This window comes from Mastacembelus armatus, chromosome 1 (assembly GCF_900324485.2).
Source record: "Mastacembelus armatus chromosome 1, fMasArm1.2, whole genome shotgun sequence".
NCBI classification, from domain to species: Eukaryota; Metazoa; Chordata; class Actinopteri; order Synbranchiformes; family Mastacembelidae; genus Mastacembelus; species Mastacembelus armatus.
In genome coordinates this window covers 19,767,565-19,791,581 of record NC_046633.1, presented here as the reverse complement: position 1 = coordinate 19,791,581, position 24,017 = coordinate 19,767,565, and the positions used below count along the sequence as shown (strand labels likewise).

Below are 24,017 nucleotides of genomic sequence, written 5' to 3'. Positions count from 1 at the left end.
CTGTAACTACAAGACTATGTGAATAAAGTTTATCTCATCTCATCATTACCTGTCCAACATGGACAGGTTTATTAATGACAAACATGGCAGTTATTGTCGGTGAAAATGCCGACAATAACGGTTTAAATTTTAGTTGAGTATGTAACTACCTATTAAAAAGATTATTTATGCCATTCCAGAGCAAAGAGCCGTAACTCTATGAATAAATCCAATCACAATAGCATACTTCGTTACGTAATCCGTCTCCTAAAATCTCATTGGTTACACCATGACATTATGGGCGTGTTCGACAGGCTGTCGGTGCTTCTGATTGGCTGTGACACGCCCAAAGGTTCCGCCCACTGTAGCCTCGGCAGTCACTTATTACTCCTCTGATTGGAGGCTGCTCTGTCACTCACCTGGGTTATTGAGGAAGAGGGTGCAAACTGCCAAGATGAAGCACTACGAGGTGAGTAGTGTCCCTGAAACTCTAAACCGTGAATGGGGCGCTTAATGGGCTAAGAATTTAATTACCCAGATCAATTATAAAATGATGTGGTTTCTCACTGTTGAAATTCCGTCAGAAGTGTTAAATACGGAGCTTTAACAGGCGCAGTGTGGGTCGCATGCTGCAGCAGAGTATGACCGAGGTATTGTGGCCTCTCTTGCACGGGAATTAATGTTTAAAAAATGGTTTAATATCATTCTGAAAGTCAAGCAGCAGCTACAGTTAGGGGGGATTGTAATTGTCTGGTATTAGTGCAGGCGCTTCGCCCCTGTCAGCCAAAGACAGAGGGCTCCTTGTAGGATAATGCTCGGCACCATCGCCATCTCTGGCTGCAGTGACTCACGGCGTTTCTTATCTCATTACCCAATAATGCAGGTGAACAGTCAAGTGCGCACTCCAGTCCTGTCAGATGAGCCGTCGTGGCTCTGGTGTGATTTATGTGATAGGGGGGGGGGTGCAGGTGTAGGGTTAGACTGGAAGGACTACCTGTTGGGACTGAAACCTGAATGAAAAGTACCATTGTACAGTAAAAACCTCAATATAAGCAGTTTCTGTTTCATGAGCACCTAAAACCCATCAGACAGGATTTGAAGCAGCAGACACCAACCCAACCAGCGGCTCCTCAGGTTCCCTGTCTTTCTGTCCACACATGTTCATTTGTCATCTGTAAGGAATGAAACAGCTATTAAATAAGTGTTCACAAAAGGTAACTGCTGTGATTACAAGTGTTTATTTTATTGATTAGACCATAATATAAATTAGAAATATTCTCTATAGTTGCAACTTCATTTGTTTGAAATGATTGAAAAAGCTTCAACTAATTAAAATCTTTATTGTTTTTATATGCCAGCATTCAGTGTTTTGGACTGGTGTCAGCATTTATTTCTGCTGGCTGCTGTGTCAGTCATAGGCCACTCCTGTGATTCCCACTTACCTTTCTATGGCCTTCTGCAGTTGTCGCCTCCTAAACTGTTAGCTGTGGCTAACCACTGAAATGTGTGACTTATCTTGTGAAGGTCAAGGGTGAAAGAAAATTTGATGGGTTGACCAGATGTTGGCATGTGAGGTGTGTACTTTACAGACAGACTGACACCGCTTGTCAGAGTTTTTTTTTTTGTTTTGTTTTGTTGTTTTTTTTTTTTTTTTAAGCCTCAGAATAATAAAAAAAAAACACCCCAGTGCAACTTTGTGGGTGCAAAGGTTTTTGTGTATGTGGCCACAGACAGTGATTAGCCAATAGACAGACATTACGGCATCAGCCACAGCAGGTTGCTGATTGAAGTCGTAAAATGTGGACCCATCTGGATGTGGACTATGACTGACACCGTCATCAGTGCATATAAAAGAAAATGATCACACAAGTGCTACAAATTATTTATTGTTAACTATTTGTATTTTCATCCAATCAGGTTAAGATGTATGCATGAGTTAATTGATTTAAGCATGCTGGTAATTGTTCTGCATAAGAACAAGAACATTTCAAACTAAAGGTAAACAGACAAATATAACTGCAATAAATACAAAATTATTTGCATTTTCTAAAGATACATCTGAAATATCTTTAGCTTAATTCAAACTGTGGGTCATTAGACCAGTTCATTCATAGTGTCATTGTACTTACAGCAGATAGCACTAGAGAGCTGCATCTCATTTACAGTGATCTGCCTTGTTCCCAGATGGACTACCCATCACTATCTGGCAGTGTATGTTGAAAGAATTGCAAAGAAATTTTTCCAGATTCTGTTAATCTGTCTAAACACACAATTACTCCACATTTAAAAAGTGGTAACTTACCAGTAGGTGTAGGGTAAACTAATGGTAGAACAGCAAAAGTCCATTGTAGCAGCTGAACTGAGCTTATTTCTCCCTGCTTTACTCTCACCCAAGAGTGAATTACCAGGACAGGCTGTCACTGCCAGACTGGCTTTATATAGACTGGTGGGGGAGCTGCAGTGGCAGTGGGTATGCCTGGTAAAACGAAGTTGAGATGGGGTCATTTCCAACTGCGGTGTCATGTGTCCTGCTGGTTTCAAGTGGATAGGAATGTTTCATTTTAACAATAACATAACAGGTATCCGCTAACTCTTCAGAATGCCCTGGCAGGTTGACCTGAGGAAATTATATAAAAAATGAAATAAATCCTATGTTGAATTAACAAAATAAAAGAAACAGAAACATGCACTTCAGGCTACAAAACTTAAATCACTAGAAAGTCCCATTTTATGTTTGTAGTTTTGTTTTCATGCTTGTTTTTGTACAATTTCAATTTCTTGGTAAATCAAAATGATGTAAAACATACTTGTCTACAAAATTACAAATTAGTGGCAGACCCCTGTTTAAATTTAATGCTTGTTAAACATTTACATAATAAAAGGCACCCATAGATTTTAATATATTTTTATATTTAGATCCATAAACAAACAAATACAGTGTAAAGCTCCATGATTATATGACGTTCATTGTTACAGAAGCTTTTATTCTGACTGCTCGTCAGTGGACACTGGATGTGAAGGTGGGGTCGGGCTTCACCAAGGGAATGCCCCAACTTAAGTCCTCAGAGACTGGAGTATTATTGCCCCTTGCTGGGCCAAAAAGATGACTGGTATGTGACAGAGATCTGGCTGTTGGGTTTGGTCTCAAGGTACAGTACACTGTAAAATCTGTCTGCTGTGCAGAGTGCCAGATCAAAAGCTGGTGATGGACACGAGGGGTGCAGACAGAGCGAGGAACAGTTCGGCCCATGACGTCACTACATAGGTGTAGGTGGGCGGGGGGGGTCTGTAGGGAGTGGGCTGGTTATGCAAAGGTAGCAGTAGATGTTTATATTTAGCATGAGAGAGGAAGAGAAGGGGTCAAACTAGGAAAGGAAGTGGGGGGGGAGGGGTTGTTTGTAACAGTAATTCTCCTCTATCCTTCCACTTAGTTGGGGGTTGACAGGTGTCAGGGGTCCTTTTTTAGGCAGGAGTTATATTTCAAAAACAAATCACTGCAGCTCTGAAATTAAGATCTCTAGAAGTTTCCTCCATGTTTTACAGTACACAGATGATCTGCTGTAGATAGTTCCCCAGGGTGGTCTGGGCATTCCTCTGTATGCAACTGTGCACACACATGTGGCATATGTCTGCCCTCCAGAGGTCAGCTGCCAGTTAAATAAAATAGTGTAACAGAAGTGAAGGAATGACAGAGGGCCGAAGAGGGAGGAAGGGAGAGCAAGAGAATGACAGAGGAAGAAGTAGAGGGTGGGGCAGAGGAGAAGGGGGAGACAGATTTATTTCCACAGCTGAGTGCTGCCCTCTCCTCTTCGCCTTCTCGTGGATCTGAGATAGACAGTTGAGAGGTGGAGAGCGACAAGAGGAGTGAGGGGCAAGAGGAAGGCACTAAACTGAGTGCAGGAGGAGGACTGTGGACATGGATGCTCTAGCACTAGAGGCAACTGGTGGTAAAAAGACAGTTAATGGGACAGCGGTAACTGCCCCGCTGCTGACTCAAGCCCCAGTCAAACGCAAACCTGCTAAAAAAGCTAAAAAGGCTGTTGTTTTCTTTGAGGTGGAGATACTGGATGCCAAGACCAAGGACAAGCTCTGCTTCCTGGACAAGGTGAGAACTTGATTCTCTTCATGTACAAAATTTTATCAAATCCAGCTGCAAGTGAAATCACACCACAATCACTACTTCATCTCTGCCAAAAGTTCTTTTAATGATTGTATGTGCACATTTTATTGTCCTCATGCATGTGCTGTGTCTCCTTTTGTTTACCAATTGGAAGAGATTCAACCTGACTGGTCCTGTATTGTAGTACATGCACGTGAACTGAGGGCACAGCAGACATTCAGTAAAGTTTTGATTGTGGAGGAGATTGAACTCTGGTCACTGTAGTGGTAGATCTTATACTAAGCAGTAGGGTACTTACAGTATAAAATAACACAATCACAACATATGGTCTCAGGACAGCTGATGAGCAGAAAAACTGTTTTCCAGCAGTTTGATGTGATATTCATGTTGCATAGTGTGTGTAACATTTTAACAGTCAAGATCAGATTGTCCATCCCAAAGCTAGGAACATTTCAGTTTGTCTGTCACATGGTTCACAATAAAAACATATAATTACAGTAATCAAGAGGCAGCAAAGCACAAAACACATGCAGTTTTAGTGTAGGAATCTTCCACTGAGATCCACCAGAGAAGTTATTGGGTTGTTCTGTTTTTTTTGTTGGTTTTTGGGCACCACATCTAGATTATGTGTCAGTTTGGGCTTAGAAATACTGAAGGTATGTTTTTTAAAGAGTCAAAACTAGACATCTGTGGACATTAATCCACATAGTTTGCATTATATTTAACATCAGTGGAAGCAGTACTCAGTTTTCATGTCTTTCTCTGTTGTAGACCACAAAGTTCAGCTAAGTCCTGGATTTGAGCTGTGTTTACAGTAAGGACCAAAGGGTGTCTCTGTTGTATTAGCCACATTTATTTTGACTGAACATTTTAAGGCTGTTGTTTTAACAGGCAGATCTGGAGTAATTGGCATTTGGCCTGTGGATTGTTTTTTAAAAATTATTTTTACATTATTTTTATTGTTGTTACTTGGCCTTGCTGTTGCATTAGGAGGGTTTAGCGTATTGTCGGTGTGAGGTCTGCTAGTATATAGAGTTACATCAAGCAAGTTAACAGCAGTCTTACCCTGTCAGACAGGGCGGACTCAGCTAATCAGAGCCTGCTCCTCCAGGCCACAGAGTGTGAGGTGTATCCTTAATGGATTATATTGGATTATAGTAGAGTTTCTATGGTGATGGCAGCAATCGTAACACCTTTGGAGAGACAGTTCAACAGATATGATAGATATAAATCCAGCTCTGACAGACGTCTGCTTTGGGGGACTGATTTCCTAAAGTATAACACAGCTGGACTGACAGCATTAGAAATAAAACTGAAGTCTTGTGTAATGTCTGGGATAGGACAGACTCTCAATACTGAATGAAGCCTGTAGAAAGAGAGGGGGGCCACAGGGGTCAGAGAGGCAGATTTTTAGTGATGTCATCCTGCTGAAAATGGCCTGTGGTCTTCAGGGAGACGTGAACAGAAGCCAAGTCCTGTATGGTGCTACATTTCACCAGTGTGCCAGAGAAGGATCATGCAGTGAGTGAGGAAAAATCATCAGAAACTTCCAGGCATCTCAACAATTACATAATAAAAAGCTGTTAATCATGTTTAGTGTCATTTAACAAACATTTAAAAAGTAAATGATGTTTGTACCATTATTTATTTATTTATTTATTTTAGACACGTTACCAACACAGCAAACATTTATGTGCTCATCATTTTATTTAGTGTAATCTAAGCTTTATCTGCCAATAGTTGGGTGAGCATTACTACTGCTAAAGGGATTAGCAATATGAATGCTTGTTAAACGATGTTTGAATGTAATACTGTGCTTCACAGTGGCTATCAAGCCATGTCCTCATAAATCTGTTGGCCTTCATAGTGACTCTTCTCTCCCCCTGACCTAAGTACCTTCAACCTGACCTGACAAGCTTTTAAGCTGCTTTTAACTCCCAGCCTTATATCTGCATTGTCTCTGCTTAGGCTCTGCTGCTATGCCTGACTGCCCTGGTTTGAAAGGCAGTTTTATACTAATGCTACAGCTACAGCAGCAAGTAACAAATCTTTGGCACCTCTTTACCTAACTAGATTACTTAGCTTAGCTAATTAGTATGCATGTTCAAAATTGCTTCCTGACTTGTTTTTCCTCATGAACAAATAGAAATCTCAATACCTGAAGCTCTGATGTATGTATACTCTCACTTCCTGCTGTTTCCACAAATTCAGCCCTGTTCAGTGTTCAGTTAATCCAACAGTCTGGGCCCTGTGGTAGTCGTCATTGTCCATACCATCCATGTATGTCCGTATGGGTGGTAAGTGCTACGCTCTCTTTTGGACGGGATCTAGTGTTGGTCAGTTCCAAATGCTCTGACCTCCAGTCAGGGGAGTCAGTCAGGGCATGAATGAGGGACCAAAGTTAAACTTTCCAGATGCCCAGTATTTCAAATAAATCGATAAAAAGTTGAGATTCTCATCTTTTTAAACTAAGGTTTTGTTTATCCAGGGAGGCACGTAGTGCTGCATGTAAGCTGCCTCAGTTCAAACGGATAAAGACGTTTGAGCAATAGGAACGTGGTGACGACTTTAAATCACCTGACTCAGTCTCAGTCCAGACGGTTTTACTGCTGTTAACAAGCCCGTAACAACTGAATCCAGATTAGCTTTTATATGCTGTTCATGTTTCTGTTGTTGTTTTGTTTATAATTGGGGTGCAAGGCATAGGGTACAGCCTGGCACAAGGTCGTGTACTTTGGCTGTGGTAGTGCGTGTGTGTCGAGATTCTCTGAAACCCTGATACCAGCTGTTAAATAGTCCACATCCATGGGGTGTGTGGGCTTAGCCAGAGCTAAATTTACCATCATGGATGGAAAATGGGGTTATTATCTGTTCCTTTTGTGCGTGCATGAGTACACGTCTCTCCACTTATTTATTGTGCTTTTATTTGTAGGTTGAGCCAAATGCCACTATTGGGGAAATCAAGTCTATGTTCCACAAGAGCCGTGAGTGCTATCTCTTTTATCAACGAAGCCTCATGAGTCAGATCTGAGAAATCTTCCAGCAGCAGGTAGAAATACTGACCAATATGTCTGTTTCAGATCCTCAGTGGTACCCAGCCAGACAGTCCATTCGCCTTGACCCCAGTAAGTGATGGTTTATAAGTATTATTGAAGCCAATGTGGTAATGCTGTTTTTTTTTTTTGTTATAAAATAACTTAAATCTCACTGAATAAATGTGTGTTTCAGAGGGGAAGTCTCTGAAGGATGAGGATGTTCTACAGCACCTTCCTGTGGGAACCACAGCAACTTTCTATTTCAGAGACCTAGGGGCTCAGATCAGCTGGGTCACAGTGAGTCCAGCACAAAGTCATCCACATAATGGGAATCTGTTGTGTTGTCACAGTCAGACACAGTCCAACAGCCCTGACTAGCCCACATACATCAGAGTGCTTGTGGGATCAAGCAGAGCTATATTGAGATTTCAGAGTATAAAGGGTGTGTGTGCGTGTGTGCTTTACGTTACACATTGTGGGGAACAACCTGTGTATAGACTCACATTGTGGGGACTTGACCTTCCTCAGATCCTGGTATGTAAATCACTGAGTTTTAGGGCGACAACACTTAAGGTTATGGTAAGTGTGAATGTGAAGTCCCCACAAGGAAGGAAAACAAACTTGTGTGCAAGTGTGGGGGCAGAAGTGTCCTGATCTGAGATTAATTCTCTGCAGTAACGTTTAATCCTGCTGGGAATTGGAGTAGAGGAGAGATAGAACAAGCCAAGGGAACATGATATTATTATCTTTCCAACACAAGCAAGTGTAGCAACAATATCACAAGATGGCAACAATGAATCAGTGTTTATTTAACTCTCTAAGGATTTGACTGATCCTGTCCTGCTTTCTTTTTATAGGTCTTTCTAACAGAGTATACCGGTCCTCTGGTCATCTATCTGATGTTCTACTTCAGGGTTCCTTTCATTTACGCACCCAAATATGACTTCACCACCAGTAAACACTGGGTCGTACAGTAAGCATCTCCGACACAGCTTCACAAATGTTCTACACGGTGGCAAAAAAAAGCAAGTGAACCCTGTGAAATGTATTTAGGTACATTTTTTTAAATTATGATTAAGTCTTACAATTTGTATTTTTTGCCTCTATTTAAATTAAATTGGTGACATAGAAGCAAAACAGTACACAATGCCAATCAAAAGCAATTGGGGCGCCATCTGATTTACAATTATTAACAAACACAGTTTTAGTTGGACTTATAACACAAATTTTTATTGTGTTGTGTGTAATCAACATTCAAACTGTAAATTGGTAAGGTGCTGAACTCTCAATCTAATTGGAGTGGAAAACCAAGAGTCCAATCAGTAGGCTTAGAGGTCACTGGGTCAAACCTGAAATTTAAGAACATTGTGTTTGTTTGTTTTTGTGACTTATATAAACATCAGCACATATTTTATGGCCAATAAATGCAAAAAAAAAAAATTATAACATAGGGTTCCTACACTTTTCCTCACCACTGTAATAAGGTAGAGCCTTCTTTTTGTGTTTTGGCCACTGCAGGCTACAAGCTACAAGAATCCTGGACTGGATGACTTACCTGCTGTTTGTTTTTGTTTTTTTTGTTTTTTTTCCCTTAAAGCTCTTCTCTTCAGTCCTATCCCTGCAATTTCATAGAAATTTACTCTCACTTCCAAATGTTCACACACCATGAACACAAGAAGTGTCATCCTCTTGTTAAAACCAAGTAAAGATCCCATTTAGGTATAATCTTTTCTGACTAATCCACATACATTAAAGTTATTAGCAAGGCTCCACATGCCAGGATAAAAATGGGTTTTCTGCCTCCTGCAGTAAATCCCAACCAGACAAGCTTTATCAGAGGAACCCAATCATGTATGTGATATGTGATATGATATGTGTCTCTTCTTTTTCCAGTCTCGCTTGCATGTGTCACTCTTTCCACTATGTTAAGAGACTCCTGGAGACGCTGTTTGTCCATCGCTTCTCTCACGGAACAATGCCATTACGCAACATCTTTAAGGTGTGATCTATTCTCCTGCTCAAACTCCTACCAAAAGTTTATATGTGCAAAGGTGTGATGCAAAGTATAAGTATAAAACTATTCACTTTTATATTGTAAATCCGTATCTCTACCACTACTAAGTCTAAAAATGTTTGTTTCAGAACTGTACCTACTACTGGGGCTTTGCAGCATGGATGGCCTATTACATCAACCACCCGCTGTATACACCACCCAGTGAGGAAGCAAGCTCCAACATGTTCAGTCACAGCACTAATACCCAGTGTCTTGTTGTAACTCATTTTAATTGTTGCTAATGTTAATTATGTCTTGTTGCAGTGTATGGGGAGCAACAGATCAGGCTAGCCCTCATCATTTTCTTGGTATGAATATTTCTGTCCTCAAAAATTCAACACTGTCCTGAAATTTATTGGATTTAATTGATCAATTCAACCGTAATTTAAATAGCATTTTTGTCCATTCTTTTTTTTATGTTTCATTAGTAGACAAAAAGGTTTTCAGATACAGATCCTGACTTAAAATTGTTACTATCTTTTGCTCTACACACTATGAAATCATTAATGTTACATTTTCATTGTTTTTTTGTTTTTTTCTTAGTTTTGTCAGATCGGTAACTTTTCCATTCACATTGCTCTTCGGAACCTACGTCCACCAGGTACACACACCTGTCACACCTGTACAATGGACTGTCATTCAAAATACACAACAGTTTAATTTGAACAGTGAATGTTAAGCCCATGCTAGGCATGTTTGTTTAAAAAAAAAAAAAAAAAAAAAGTCTCATGAACTTTGGAAAATTGAAGGAGATGGGTTTTTAAAAAAAATACATGTTATGACACCCCCTCCTCTTTTTTTTTTTTTTTTTTTTTTTTTTTTTCCCCCCTGTTCATGCAGGCTCTAAGACCAGGAAGATTCCCTATCCAACCAAGAACCCCTTCACCTGGATATTCCTGCTGGTCTCATGCCCCAACTACACCTATGAGGTAACATGTGGTAGCTGGTAGTAGTTTTCCCTGTGTGAAATAAACATGGCTGAAAGAAAGCAATTGTCAAATCTAGTTTTAACCATTTTTTATTAGTGCTAAAAAAGGTTTTAATGTTGGAGCTGCTGCCCTCTAGTGGTAGCAGTGTATATACAGTGGTGTGAAAAAGTGTTGGACCCTTCCTGATTTCTTATTGTATTGTCCCTCCTCTTGTAGCTGGGCTCCTGGCTCGGCTTCACGCTGATGACCCAGTGCCTGCCAGTGGCTTTCTTCACCTTGGTGGGTTTCATCCAGATGACGGTGTGGGCCAAGGGGAAGCACCGCAGCTACCTGAAGGAGTTCCGTGATTACCCTCCTCTCCGCTCACCCATACTGCCCTTCATCCTGTAGAGGACTGTTTAGCCCCTCCCTCACCCTTTTTGTAGGAGACATACCTACACATCCAACCCAAATTTATAGGGTTCCATCCCACTTTTCCTCCTCCAAAAACCTTAACTGGAACTATTTAGTCTGACTGAATCTAACCCTGTCCTACCCCACAGCCAAATCCTTTCCCATCCCATTCTTGATCCTGGGTGTAAATGTAAAACACTACACTTGCTCTAATTTTTTTATTAACCACAAACAAACCCATTGGTTAAATTACTTTTGTGCATTTCAGCTGCCCAGTGTGACGTGCTGTAAGAAAAATACTATACAGTCACTCCGTTGTCACCTATCATAAACAGCAGCACATATATGTTGATTTGGGGTAAATCTTAAAACTGTTGAGCTTTGATATCCATTAATTTAAAATTGACAACATGGCATTTAATTTTCTTGATGTCTGGAGTAATTTATTAAAAAAGGTAAGCCAAAATGTTGTGGCTTTGCTCAGTTATGTACAGAAATTTCATTTGTAATCTATGGCCAGGAAGATAAACCTTTGACCAAGCCAACATCTAAATTTTAACAGTAATAAGGCCAAGGACTAGAGATTAAACATGAATGTTTATTGTGCACAGCAGTACTTATATACAGAGAGGAAGAGTTAGAGGATGTACTGGTTATGCAGCTTCAGCCCGAGCCTCGATTCTCTTCTTCCTCAGCTGGAGCCTCCTCTCCCTCTCGTACTCCTTCATACGCATCACGTAGCTGGACAGAGAAACAAGTTAGGTGGCTGTATGTTACCACATTTGACATGTTTGATCATCATTAAAGTTAATATACTAAAATCAGTTAATAAGTACAATGTTAAAATCTATTAAATTAGGGATCTAAAATGTGCTTAGGTGCTTTTAGTTTGACCTACAATGTTTCTAGAAGTAGCAAAGATGTGGTTGTGTTTACCTAATTTGCAGAAAGGAACATTAATTAGTTGGCAAAGTCCTGAAGAGATTAAGATGTGTTTAGACACTGAAGTGCTCAAAAACATTTCTATAAGGTGCAAACTGATTAGGGTCCAAAAAGGTGACAATGTTTTTCTCCCCCAAAACAAATAAGTGGGCAGTGCAGGTGCAGCAAACTTGCAGAGCAAGTTTTTTAAATGAGGGCAGGGCTTTGCGCTTACATTTATTTTTCAGAGCACTGATGTCCCTCAGTTATCATCAGCTGAGTTATTAATCTGACGTGAGCCCCAACATAGAGACTGAAACCAACACTGATGGATAATGTCTGTCAGTCTCCAGCCTGGATTAACATGTTCATGTCATAGACCTCCAGTGTTCAGAAATGATTAAAAACACATCGGTGACATGCACGGCTACACTGGGAGGCATGTTTTATCATTATAATAATTTATTCAGTTGATTGTTGGTTTTAGTCTCTTTGTGGGGGCGTTAATATAAATACTGATAAGATAGAAAATGACCAATTTTATCCTTTTAACTCATTCCTAAAATGTTTGTACTAAAGGTACAGTATACATAGTAAACATAGCAGCTGGAAAAAAAAATCATTCATGTGTTCATCAGCATGTTAACATCCTACTGACTGCAGCACATCTTATTTTCTAATACCTACATACTTTAAGTACTGAAGGTCCTGATTCAGAACCAAGTTCTGTTGTTCTGCTTGTTTCATTAACATTCTATGAATAAAATTTCAACTGGGAGAGTCTGACTGCTGAAACTGAGGGTTTACTAGGATGGATGGCTCAATCTGTTGAAACTGTTCAAGCTATAAAAACACAGTCCAAAAGATTGACACTACTTTCACTTCATAAACAGTCTGAGTGCAGACAGCGAGGCTACAAGGACTTCTGAACTTTTGACTTAGCCACTACCTGTCATTTCAACTATATTACAGTATGTGGTTAGAATGACAAAACTTTCAACATGTAAGGTCAGGGCTTGCACTTGTCAAGGGTCGCAGAGTAAGAAATCACTCCTAACTGGCCAAAAACTCCCAGTGGTGCATTTTTGGTCCTGCGTCAGAGCATTTCATAAACCCCTCTAATTTAGGAAATCACTCCTAACACCACCAAAACCTAGGCACTCTTTAGAAGTGTCCTGCTGATTAGGAGTTGGTGCTGAGGGAGAGAAACAGACTGTGGAGCCAGCTAACAGTTATTGGTGCTAATCTCTGTGAAAATATACTGTAGTGACAAAAATCAGGTTTGACAGACCTAGTGCAGGATGCAACCGCTCCATCAATGAGAAAAAAAACACAGAATATAAGCTCATTCAAACATTAACAGGAAAACTGCAGCCAAAAGTGATGGTTTGTACAACTATCATATTTCCGCCACAATAAATTAAAATAGATCGCTCTTACAGCTCTACAGATAATGCACAGATTCCTTCACCACGCACTAAAGAATCAATGAGAAACAAGCTGATGTCCCTGGTTTTGTTGAAGCCATCGATAGCAAACACAGTGTTCAACCACAAATCTGTGACTTTTGAATGCAGGAATCTTGTGCCTCAGTTTCCCTCTACATACATAAATAAACCTCACTACAGCTGTCCGGCAGTCCATTCTTTACAAGACAAACAAAGCCCAACCTAAAAAAAAAAAAAAAAAAACAGTCTCAGCACTTCTGTAAAAACTTACTCCTGATGTTCGCAGTAGTCCCAGTCATGTTTCTCGTGCTTGCAGGCCAGGAAGTTGGGCCAGTTGTCCCTCTTGCACTTCATGAGTTTCAGGAGATAATGAGCGCAGTAGTCCCTCTGCTCCAGAGGCACCTGGGCCAAGTTCATCTGCTCCTGGCTCGCTACCATTTCTGGCAAGAGATACAAATTTTGAGTCATTCATCAAAGTACAACAACCTGACATGACTATAGGAATCACTGTGAGACCTTTAAGAAGTTGCTAAACAGTGTCTTGTTTAAATTTGGCCTCCATAGACAGAATCTAAAGGCTCTGTATATTATTCACAATACATACAGTACCAGTATGTGCACGCTTTCTCAATCAGGGGTGCTGCTGTTATTTCCTACATTGAAGATTAATGACATCAAAGGTAAGAAACAACACAAAAGGTGTTGAATACATTTTCAATTTTAGATTCTTCAGATTGATAACAGCTTTACACTCTTGGCTTTCTCGCCCTCAGTTTGATGAGCTGGTCACACGGGAAGATTTTCCCAACAGTCTTGAACCAGTTCTCTCATCTGCTGACCACTTGTTCCTACATTCTGTCCAACGCATCCTAAAGCATCTGAACTAGTGTAGCTCGGGTCATTGTAGAGGCTGTGACGTCTGATGCAGCACTTCGTCACCCTCTTTCTTGGTCAAATAACTCTTACACCGTCATGTTAAAAAATAAATGATGATCTCACTAAACGCGAAACGTAGTGTCACCAGCAAACCTGCAAAGTCCCAGTGGTTGCAACCAAAAATTATAAGTGGGGACTTCTCAAGCCAAATTCCAGGTTTTCAGTGGTCTAGTGTCCAATCTTTGTGTTTTTAATCGCCAAGTAAATCTCTTCTTCTTTTTGTTCTCCCTCAGCGGTGATTTGTTTGCAGCAGTTTGTCAAAGAAGGTCTGATACACACAGTCTCCTGAGTTTTTATTTGCAGCTTTGATGTGCACTGTACTTTCATTTGAGGTGCACTGGTCATTTCTGAGGAAGATGCCCCTAACGAACTGTTCCTCTGCAGCAGAGGGAACTCAGCTTCACTCTAGACTGTCTGATGTTTCTCACACTGAGAAACTGAAACTATTCCAGGTGAGCACCTCATGAAGCTGGTTCAGTGCCAACAGGCTACAAAGCTGTCATCAGGAAAGTTGCAGCTGCTCTGACATATAGACACTTTAAAACATAATCTCCTTTTTTAGCACTTTTACTTGTGATTATACTACATAGTTCCATAAGTATTGTTCTGTAGATTAGATGATTTCTGCTACTGCAAGAATGAATTCACTAAATGTTGTACCACAGTACATCTCTAAGAACATCAGGGACAGGCCTCCTGCTTGTTCCCAGAGTCGGGACTAAACATGGGGAAGCAGCGTTTCAGTTTTATGCAGCTAAAACCTGGAATAGTCTTCCTGATGATGTTAGACAAGCCTCATCTCTGGCGATGTTTATGTCCAAGCGAAAAGAAAGTGTTTTATCTGCACTCTTTTTCCTTTAATTCTATTTCAAGTTCATTTTCTACTATTTGCCGTTTCTTATTTTAAGTTTTGCCTATGTACTTTTAACTTGTCTTTTACTTCTGAAAAGCACTTTGAATTACTCTGTGTATGAACTGTGCTATACAAATAAACCTGCCTTGCCTTATAATGCTATGCCATCAAACATCATACAAATATCAGACATTTTATTATATGTCTAATATAAAACACTTGTATTTTTTGCACCGTGCAATTTAAAGTCCTTTCCATTCACTATAATGAAGTTCATTCTTAGGGCACCTGTCTTTGATTTGTAAAGTGTCCATTCACACTGACTTTGTCCTGAGACATTAATCCATATCCATATTTATTGAAGGCCTTTCAGGACAACACACTGCTCATTAGTATTTAGGGCTGAGGTTGCTTCAAAAACTCCTGGGACTCGGCTAAACTAGGAGGGCTGCTAGTGAACCCAGTTTCCAACACATGTGAAGATGCATGGACGGAGTATAAGGCAGCAAACAAACCTCTCTCTTTTCTCTCCGCGAAGCCGAAATGCGGGTCGAACTCAAATTTCTTCGACGGGTCGGGCTCGGTGTCCGTCTCCGTGACGTACCGTCTGACCAGGTGAGCACCCATGGCACCGACGATGGCTACTCGCTCTTACTTGTAACGTTAGCTAATGCTCTGTACCGATTCTCTCCGTGCTAATCTAATATTTCCAAAATAATTCTGCCAACTACCACTCGGTCACCTCCACAAACACCCTACTTCAACTTCCGCCTGTCACCGGAAAATAACAGCCGAGCAGTACTTCAGAGAAACACCTCCCCGCTGGTCAACTCACAACGGTTCCGCTTCCAATTGGCTAATTGGTTGTTTCAGAGAACTTTGATATTATCACACATTATCTTAAATTTTATCATTTTAAGTTATATTACTGTTGAAACTATGCAAACATTACTGTTTAACATATACATAACATTTATTTCTAAACTTTTATTTTTTGGAAAGGCTGGCTCACCAAGAGGGGCCCAGGACCAGAGGCCCCAGATTCCTAGGGTCCCTGAAGTACTCAGATTCAGTTTGTGTTAACGGGTCCATGAAAATAAAAGAATAAAGAAAACTGAAAATTGTCCACAGGTAGATACACAGAAAGGACCCAGTCATGTCAGGAAAGATGCTGTTATTTATAATGCTTTTATTATTTTTTTCAATATAATCTGACCCTGAACATTCATTGTAATGAGGTGCATTTGAAAAATAAAACAGAATAATTGTATTACTAGATACCAAAATAGGAAGTGGGAAAATATATTTTTGTGTGAACTAACACTTTCATGTTGTACAGTCTTTATTACCTTTTACAAGACAGAGCATGACTACTGAATACTAGTCTTAGTATTATATGCATGCTCATTATCATTTAAGGACACTAAACTACCCTCTTATACAATGCATATATTTAATGAAATCATTAAGTGATCACAAAGGTAAACAAATATATTTATTTATCACAATTTAAACACACACGCACACACACACACACACAATTTTGTTCATTTTCATATATTTTACACTAAAACCCAAAATTTTTCAAATAATCAATAGCCAGAGATTTTTGAGCTGATTTCTTGTTTGTTTCATGTAAATATCTATTTTTTAAGTGTTTTATTTGAAAAAAAAAAAAAAGATTCCTTATTGCTACTTAAACATTTTGGGTGTATCTTTCCATTTTCAGTGGAAACATAATGTGGCTGTTCCACTATGTGCTGCGGCTTTGTCACTGGTAGAGATCATCATCACCTTCGTCTCTGTACAGATTTGGTCTCCCAGAGCCAGAGCCTGGCCCCTGACCTCCAGACCGCGTACCAGTAGCAGAAGGGAACCTGTAGGTAGATAACAACAGAACACATTCTGGTACAGCTAAAACAAGGTCAACTTGTGCTACTTTTTCTGTAATAACATGTATGTATACTGTTAGTTTACATATGTGTGTGTGTGTGTGGGTACCTGAAGTTTCCAAAACCTCGACTCTGCTGAAGAGTTTGTGCAAACATCTCATATTTGCGGATGTCATTATCACTGACAGAGCGACGAGCAAACTGCATTGCCTCTTCAAAGTGATCCTTCCTGATCTCTGGGACTGGATCAAAGTCTTCATCCTGCACACAGAGATAAAACATTATGAGGACTTCATGTGGAACCATTGCGTGTATATGTGTGTTTATGTGGGTTGGTATTACCCAATCAGCATCTGATCCTCACCATGTAAATTAATTCATTTTAGTGGGACAGCTTGGTTAAGGTAAGGTTAGGTGCTGGTTATGGTCAAGGTACCAGACTGTGTGTACTCAGTACACACAGTCTGGTACTGCTCCAAGGAGTGGAGCATGTGCATGTATTAGTCAATGAAATCAGCATTCCCTTGGTTAATACAGTATAGGACGGTGTAAATAAGCAAGGATGCAGAACAGCAGCAATCGCAGCCTGACAGTCTGACCATGGGGATGCCCGGTCTGGTCTGCCTCTGGCGCTCAGCTTTGATCTCAGCCTCGATCGCCTCACGTATGGCCAGCTTACAGGCCCGCTGGCAGATCTCTGTCAGGTCAGCTCCAGAGAAACCTTCTGTGATGCTTGACAGGTACTCCAGATCCACATCCTGGAGGACAGATAGAAAAGGACCGGAAAGAAAGGGAATCTCTGGATTCACATTATCTGATAGTTAAATAAGATGAGAAGGAAGTGGTATAAAGTGTGACACTATAAAAGTATATTTTCACAATTTTTTAAGCTTGTAAAATGATATTCAGTCACCTGATCACAGTACAGAACATTGTAGGACATTTAGAAGTGGATAATTTAATGGCCAGTGTGACTAGGAGGAATAATTGTAGCGACTTAAATCTGCACATAAACATCTGACCATTATTTTAAATCAAATACACTCAAATATAACTGGGAGAACAACACATTTTACACTTTTGAGACAATTTATTTGATTTATTAATTTTAAGTGAGATTTTATGTTTATGCTCCACTACTATTATCTCCTGAGCGTTGCTATTTGTTTTGCAGCATAATGCAATACATAATAAGGAATAAGCTTAAAAATATGATACCCTGTCAGTTTTCATTACCCAATAATATGTAGTTTCATCAACTACAACAACTAAGAATTATCAAGTTAATGTGATATCGTTTCAGAAAGGAACCTTGGTCACAATGAATAGTGATGCTTAAATAGACTTTACTCCTGTAATCTATAAGAGGACAGAACAATTTTTTATTTTTGGTTCTGTTTATTGTCTACACGAGGAAGAGAGAAGTTAATATGTGTGTGTCACTGACCTTTGAGACAGGGGACTTGCGTAGGTTGGCATTTAGGATGGCAGTGCGAGATGGTTTGTCTGGGAGTGGGATGTAGATGAGCTGGTCTAAACGCCCTGGGCGCAGGATGGCTGGGTCTATGATGTCTGGTCTGGTGTAGCAAGAGAAGAGAAGAAAATTGTAAAGTAAACTGGTAAAAAATGCAGATATTAAAAAAATGTTTTCCATGTGTGTACCTGTTCGTGGCACCAATGATGAAAACATTCTTTTTATCGGACATGCCATCCATCTCTGTGAGTATCTGGTTGATGACTCTGTCAGCTGCACCACCTGCGTCCCCAGCCCCACCTCCCCTCGATTTGGCAATAGAGTCTAACTCATCAAAAAACAAGATGCAGGGGGCTGCCTGTCGGGCCTGTAGGCAGAGGTCAGAAAGGTTAAAGTCTGAAACACACTTGTCTCCAAAGAGCTTAGGCTAAAAATCCCAAGTCTTTCCCTTTGATATTGTTTTTGTTTTTCCTTACCCTGCTCTCACCTTATCAAAGACATCCCTGACATTGGCCTCTGATTCTCCAAACCACATGGTGAGCATCTCAGGTCCTTTGATGGAGACAAAGTTTGCCTGGCACTCATTGGCGATGGCCTTAGCCAGAAGGGTTTTCCCACAGCCTGGAGGACCGTAGAACAACACTCCACGAGATGGAGTCATCCCAAACTTCAGGAACTTGTCCGGATACTCGACAGGGTACTGAGGTGAGCAAGATGAGGATTGATGGACAGCTGATGTGACTTGTGCTAGGAGATAACTGTGGTGTTTGGTAGTATAAGCTCACCTGAACAAGCTCTTGCAGTTCTCTTTTCACCTCATCCAGTCCTCCGATGTCCTCCCAGTTGACCTGAGGTACCTCTGCAATAGTCTCTCTCAAAGCAGATGGGTTACTCTGACTCAGCGCCCACTGAGGAAGAACACGGGGATGTCAGGAAGAGCTAATGCAGCTTTTATCTTTTATTACTGACTAAGACATATACATGGCCAGCTACTATTTTGTGGTCGTAAATTACAAGTTGTACATGTGCTCTTTTAGTGAGTTTCTATCTACATGCTATGCTACATACCTGTGCATTCTATTCTACATGCACAGGATCTAAAACGTGTGTTTTTGTACTTGGAAGTCATCCATGGATACAGCCAGTGAGTTAAGCAGGTCAGCATCTATGGATTCGTCCTCTAGGTCTATGAGGGTCATCTTCTTTCGGATGGTTTGCAGAGCAGCCTCAGAGCACAGAGCAGCCAGGTCGGCCCCGACGTGGCCGTGTGTCTCTGCAGCAACCTGAAATATGCTTTAGCTTTAATTTCCATATAAGTCATGTTTTCATTTTCATTCAGTTACATTTTCTCACCCTTTCCAAGTCGACATCGTCAGCCAGCTTCATGTTTTTGGTGTGGATTTGCAGGATCTCTAGTCTGCCTGTCGAGTCTGGGATTCCAATGTCAATCTCCCGGTCGAACCTGCCTGGAGGGACACATCAGCATTTGTTTTAAGTGTGTGTGTATTTGTGTGTGTGTATGTATGGGTGTATGTAGTTGTGTCTGTCCTGACCAAATCGTCTCAGTGCAGAGTCCACACTGTTAGGTCGGTTTGTTGCTGCCATGACCACAACATGAGCTCTTTGCTTCAGGCCATCCATCAGGGTCAGGAGCTGGGATACTATACGTCTCTCCACTTCACCATGGGTCTACACACCATACACACACATTCACGCACGCACAAACACACACAGCACCAATATTATTTTCATTTTTTTCTGTATTATCTGAATTTTACTGTATAGCAAGCTCCAAACGTGTTCAGATGTGACTGACTCCTCAGTAAGTTGTACACTGACTTATACAGATTTTTAAACTTGTCCCCTGTTGTTTACCTTCTCCCTCTTAGGAGCAATGGCGTCCAGCTCATCAATAAAGATGATGGCGGGAGCGTTTTTCTCTGCCTCCTCAAACGCCTTCCTTAAGTTGCTCTCTGACTCTCCAGCCAGTTTACTCATGATTTCAGGACCTTGGCACAGAATAAGGAACATTCACATATACCAATATAGAACACATTTTCCTCCACACTGAGCAATAAATAGGAAAACACTGAATAAGCTGGAATTTTCAGTCAGGCTCTAACTATATAGTTTCCTTTAAAAATCACTTTGCAGGAGCAGGATCAGCTCATTCACACTCTCACTGTGAATTAAGTCTCACCATTGATGAGGAAGAAGAAGGCACCGGTTTCGTTGGCTACTGCACGGGCTACCAGGGTCTTCCCTGTGCCTGCAGGACCGTACAGCAGGATACCTCTGGGGGGCTGACAGAGTCATGAAAAGACAAGTATCTAGTGTCAGAAGGGAATGAATCTGATTTATGGGTGAATGCTGTTTGTGTGTGGATATGTATGACACCTTAACTCCTATAGTTTTGAAAAGACCCGGGTGCCTGAGAGGAAGCTCCACCATCTCCTTGATCTGGGCCAACTGTTTCCGACAGCCTCCGATGTCATCATAACCAACGTCATGAAGACTCTCCTCCTCGTCCTGTCACAGGGCAGAGCACGTTTCAGTTTGTGTTCATTCATTTGAGTTTACACTGGCGCTTACATTAGCGCTGAAGGTCCTGGCGCCACTACATGTTCATGAGGTCACTAAACTAGATTTCTGAAACACTTAAAAAACATGGCAGACTTTGATGAAGCTTCAATAAGAATCCGTGGATCTGCTCTGACTGGTGACCTGTCCAGAGTGTACAACTGCCTTTTGCCCGAAGACAGCTGGGATAGGCTCCAGAGGATGCCCATGACCCTAAATAGGAATAAGCGGGTATAGATAGTGGGTGGATGGATGGATGGATGGATGGATGGATGGATGGATGGATGGATGGATGGATGGATGGATGGATGGATGGATGGATGGATGGATGGAGCTATTCTGCTTTGGTTCAGCAGCACAGGTTGGTGGTATGTACCGTACCAGTCAAAAGTTTGGACACACTTAATGGTAAAGTGTGTCCAAACTTTTTGACTGGTAGTGTTTAGTAGCAGGATGTGTGTTTTAGAAGCAGGCAGCTGGTTAGGAAACGTTAGTAACAGCAAAGCAAAAGGGAAAAGTTGCTTTGTCTGGGCTCATGAGGAAATTATGGTCTCAAGCAAGGTTCTAGGAATATGACAGAGGCTTGTTTATGCCACTGACTAAAAATTAAATACACTCTCATACTGACTAATTTCTGTGTTCATGGACAGAGTTGGTCCCCAATACAATGTAATACAGATAATGGAGGAGTGAAATATTAAGATCCATTAATGTTGGCACTTAATTGTAGCGGAACATTAAGCAAACCCTCACGCAGCGATGCAATGATTAGTGGGCATAACAATGGATAAATTTGTTACACGGACCCCTAAAAGAGCAGGCGACTCCACGCCAGCAGACAAAAACACGACAGACAGTAAGGTAAATCAAGCAAAAAGCCAGCCAAAAAGAAAATACGATGAAGCCTACCTGGGTCTTGGATTCACAACTCTGTATTATTTATTTAGAAGTTATTTTGAATAAATTTGGAAATTTTAAGTTTGAAATAAATTTCATTGTCATTTTTTGGGGGGAAGTGGGGCTTGAAACTTTATGTTCGGCTTTAAGTGGGGAATGGCAGGAAAAGTTTGAGAACCACTGCATTAATCAGTTGTTTAGAAAACAATTAATAAATGAATGAATCTTTTGGAATATAAAAATTTATTAGGAGAAACTGATGAGTTTCTAAGTTTCTGAGCTGCAGCCTGGCCTGTTAAGCCCTGAGTCCTGGTTTCCGGTTTTGCACTTTATTTTGGTTAATTTCCTGTTTCTGTTCTGTGTCGTGTTCCAGGTGCCTTTATGTTCACCTGTGTCTTCAGTTCTGTATATATGTTCCTGGTTTTCCTTTGTTCCCTGCCGGAACATTACTAGTGATCCTCAGTCACGTTACCCCTGCTAGTCACCTCGATTGATGTCCTTCGTTGAAGAGTTTTTAGTTTCCCTGTCTGCCTGTCTGTTTTTTTCCTGAGCCCTGGACGATCCAGGGGAATAAACCTGCCTATTGTCCTGCATTTGGGTCCTCACTCCTTTCCTTCATCACCGCCGACACCCTAGGGCGCAACATGGCCTATACCATACCTAATTTTTTGCTAGTACAAACAAGTAATTTCTTGCATAACTGCCAAAACTGTGCATTGTGAAGATAAATAAAAGTACATGTTATTTTCAGCAGAAGTATCACAATTTGAAACTGGTATGCAAGCAAGATAACTGGGTGGTGGAGCAAAATTTTGACATAAAAGGAATATTTTCCAGTTCTTCCAGACAAAAACACAGGCCCTCAAATTTCTCACAGACCTCTCTTTTAATTGCCTCTCCCTCACAGTAGATGACGGTATCCGGGGCGACGATGCAGTGAGGGCTGGGGTCTGTCTCCACCACCTTAAACTCCACTGCCCGCATGCTCCCCCTCACCAAGAAGATATCTCCTGACAACAAAGACGACAAGGTGCAACATAGAGACACGTCTAAAGGTGTTCAGGATGCTGTTCATGTTATCGCTGGTACCTTTATGCACTGGACGGTAAGCCTCCAAAAAGTATGGCTTGAGGAAAACCTCAAAGAGGTTCCCTGTCAGACCCTCAATGGTGTCATCTATGGGGAGGACATGGATCTTTTTGCCATACTTGATATCAGGGCAAGCATGGATACTGTGATAACACACACATCAACAGGTACATTTGTGTTATCATTTCATATAATGATCTCAAACCCCACACTCCTCTCCATACCCACAGTCACAGGCGTGACGTCTACCTGATGACATCACCAAGCCGGACACGCAGGTTGTTACGTGTCACGCGATTCATCCGGATCCGTTCATCCCCACATGTTTCATCGGTCAGGACAATACACACCGTTTGACGTCGCTTTCGCCCTCTCAACACCACTGTGTCCCCCCGGAAGAGCTGCAGCTCCTCTGTCTTATTCTACCAGAAACACACACACACACACACACACACACACACACACACACACACACACACACACACTCAGTTTAAGAACAAATATATATTTGAATATTGTGCACATTTCCACCTGACACACACACCTGTGACAGGCTGACAATGCTGCTGTCCTCATTGAGAGCTTCATCCACAATGAGTCTGTTTGGTCTGTGTTTCTGCTTCAGGATGGCAGTGGAGAAATCTTGTCCTTTGGGGCTTCCAAACAAGACACATGTCATGACTGTCTCCATGCAGGCTCTGAACTTGTAGCTCTAATTTCCTCATGTGACACTGAGCTGTATTTAGACTCTCTTTGGTTCTGCACATAGCAACTGAGTGTGCAGACATGAAAATATGTCTCAATAGTAGTTTTGAGCTAAAAGAATAAATTTTCAGATCTTTATTAAATAATGTTTAATAACTGCACATGAAGCTTATCAGTAGAACCATTTTCATTACAAACACCCATACCATTAAAAAAATAACATCTTTAAATATGCATGATTGAGCATACACACATTAACTTATGCACACACACACACACACACACACACAGATACTGTACATATGAGGCTGTTTAACTCACTCTGCTCCCCCTGGGCCTGGCATGACTGCGCTTTTGTCTCGTCAGATGTCAGATATTCACACTCAGGCTTCAGTCCTTCACTGCCTTCTTCTGTCGTTCACTGTGGTATATTCAGGAGCTGATGTCGTAAGAGTTCGCGTCCGATCAGTGCCAAAGGTTTCAGGTTCTGTTTGATCGGCTTTGCTCCGGTGTGGTCTTAGTCCTTCGGGACCTGCAGAAGTTCCCACCAGAGAATCTCAGTGTTTTATTTTTCCTCTGTTGTGTTGAACCACCATGTCTGTGGGAGCTGTACCCTGCTTGTTTATCTGTGGAAGTGTTTATATGCCCATCTGCTTCCCTGTCTTATTTGTAACCCCACCATGTGCACACACACTTTCACACACTCGTACACA

General features: G+C 41.1%; 3 protein-coding genes across 4 annotated transcripts; 1 reads left to right on the top strand and 2 right to left on the bottom strand.

Annotated features, from left to right (window-relative positions):
* The first annotated feature begins 391 nt into the window (after positions 1-391).
* On the top strand, positions 392-10,975 carry tecrb (trans-2,3-enoyl-CoA reductase b). Of its 2 annotated transcripts, XM_026302515.2 has the most exons (12): positions 392-448; positions 4,034-4,084; positions 7,032-7,083; positions 7,180-7,224; positions 7,328-7,431; positions 7,992-8,107; positions 9,028-9,133; positions 9,277-9,349; positions 9,452-9,495; positions 9,731-9,788; positions 10,028-10,116; positions 10,333-10,975. In XM_026302515.2, exons 1-12 carry the CDS (start codon positions 434-436, stop codon positions 10,504-10,506), a joined length of 927 nt encoding a protein of 308 aa, XP_026158300.1. In that variant the 5' UTR covers positions 392-433; the 3' UTR covers positions 10,507-10,975. The 2 variants fall into 2 exon arrangements, with proteins under 2 accessions (XP_026158300.1, XP_026158299.1); XM_026302514.2 differs by lacking the exon at positions 392-448 and having other exon boundaries at positions 3,668-4,084.
* A 112-nt stretch (positions 10,976-11,087) lies between these two features.
* ndufb7 (NADH:ubiquinone oxidoreductase subunit B7) lies at positions 11,088-15,452 on the bottom strand. The gene is made up of 3 exons (XM_026302517.2): positions 15,183-15,452; positions 13,150-13,318; positions 11,088-11,250 (listed from the first exon to the last, which is right to left on the bottom strand). Exons 1-3 carry the CDS (start codon positions 15,292-15,294, stop codon positions 11,163-11,165), a joined length of 369 nt encoding a protein of 122 aa, XP_026158302.1. The 5' UTR covers positions 15,295-15,452; the 3' UTR covers positions 11,088-11,162.
* Positions 15,453-16,147: 695 nt separating this feature from the next.
* On the bottom strand, positions 16,148-24,013 carry LOC113128546 (transitional endoplasmic reticulum ATPase-like). The gene is made up of 18 exons (XM_026303959.1): positions 23,626-24,013; positions 23,144-23,255; positions 22,849-23,021; positions 22,600-22,742; positions 22,390-22,520; positions 20,431-20,562; positions 20,234-20,336; positions 19,909-20,042; positions 19,587-19,722; positions 19,387-19,499; positions 19,152-19,316; positions 18,819-18,941; positions 18,521-18,733; positions 18,222-18,400; positions 18,007-18,136; positions 17,159-17,317; positions 16,669-16,820; positions 16,148-16,544 (listed from the first exon to the last, which is right to left on the bottom strand). The coding sequence occupies exons 1-18, from the start codon at positions 23,646-23,648 to the stop codon at positions 16,439-16,441; spliced, it is 2,427 nt and encodes an 808-aa protein (XP_026159744.1). The 5' UTR covers positions 23,649-24,013; the 3' UTR covers positions 16,148-16,438.
* Positions 24,014-24,017: the final 4 nt, after the last annotated feature.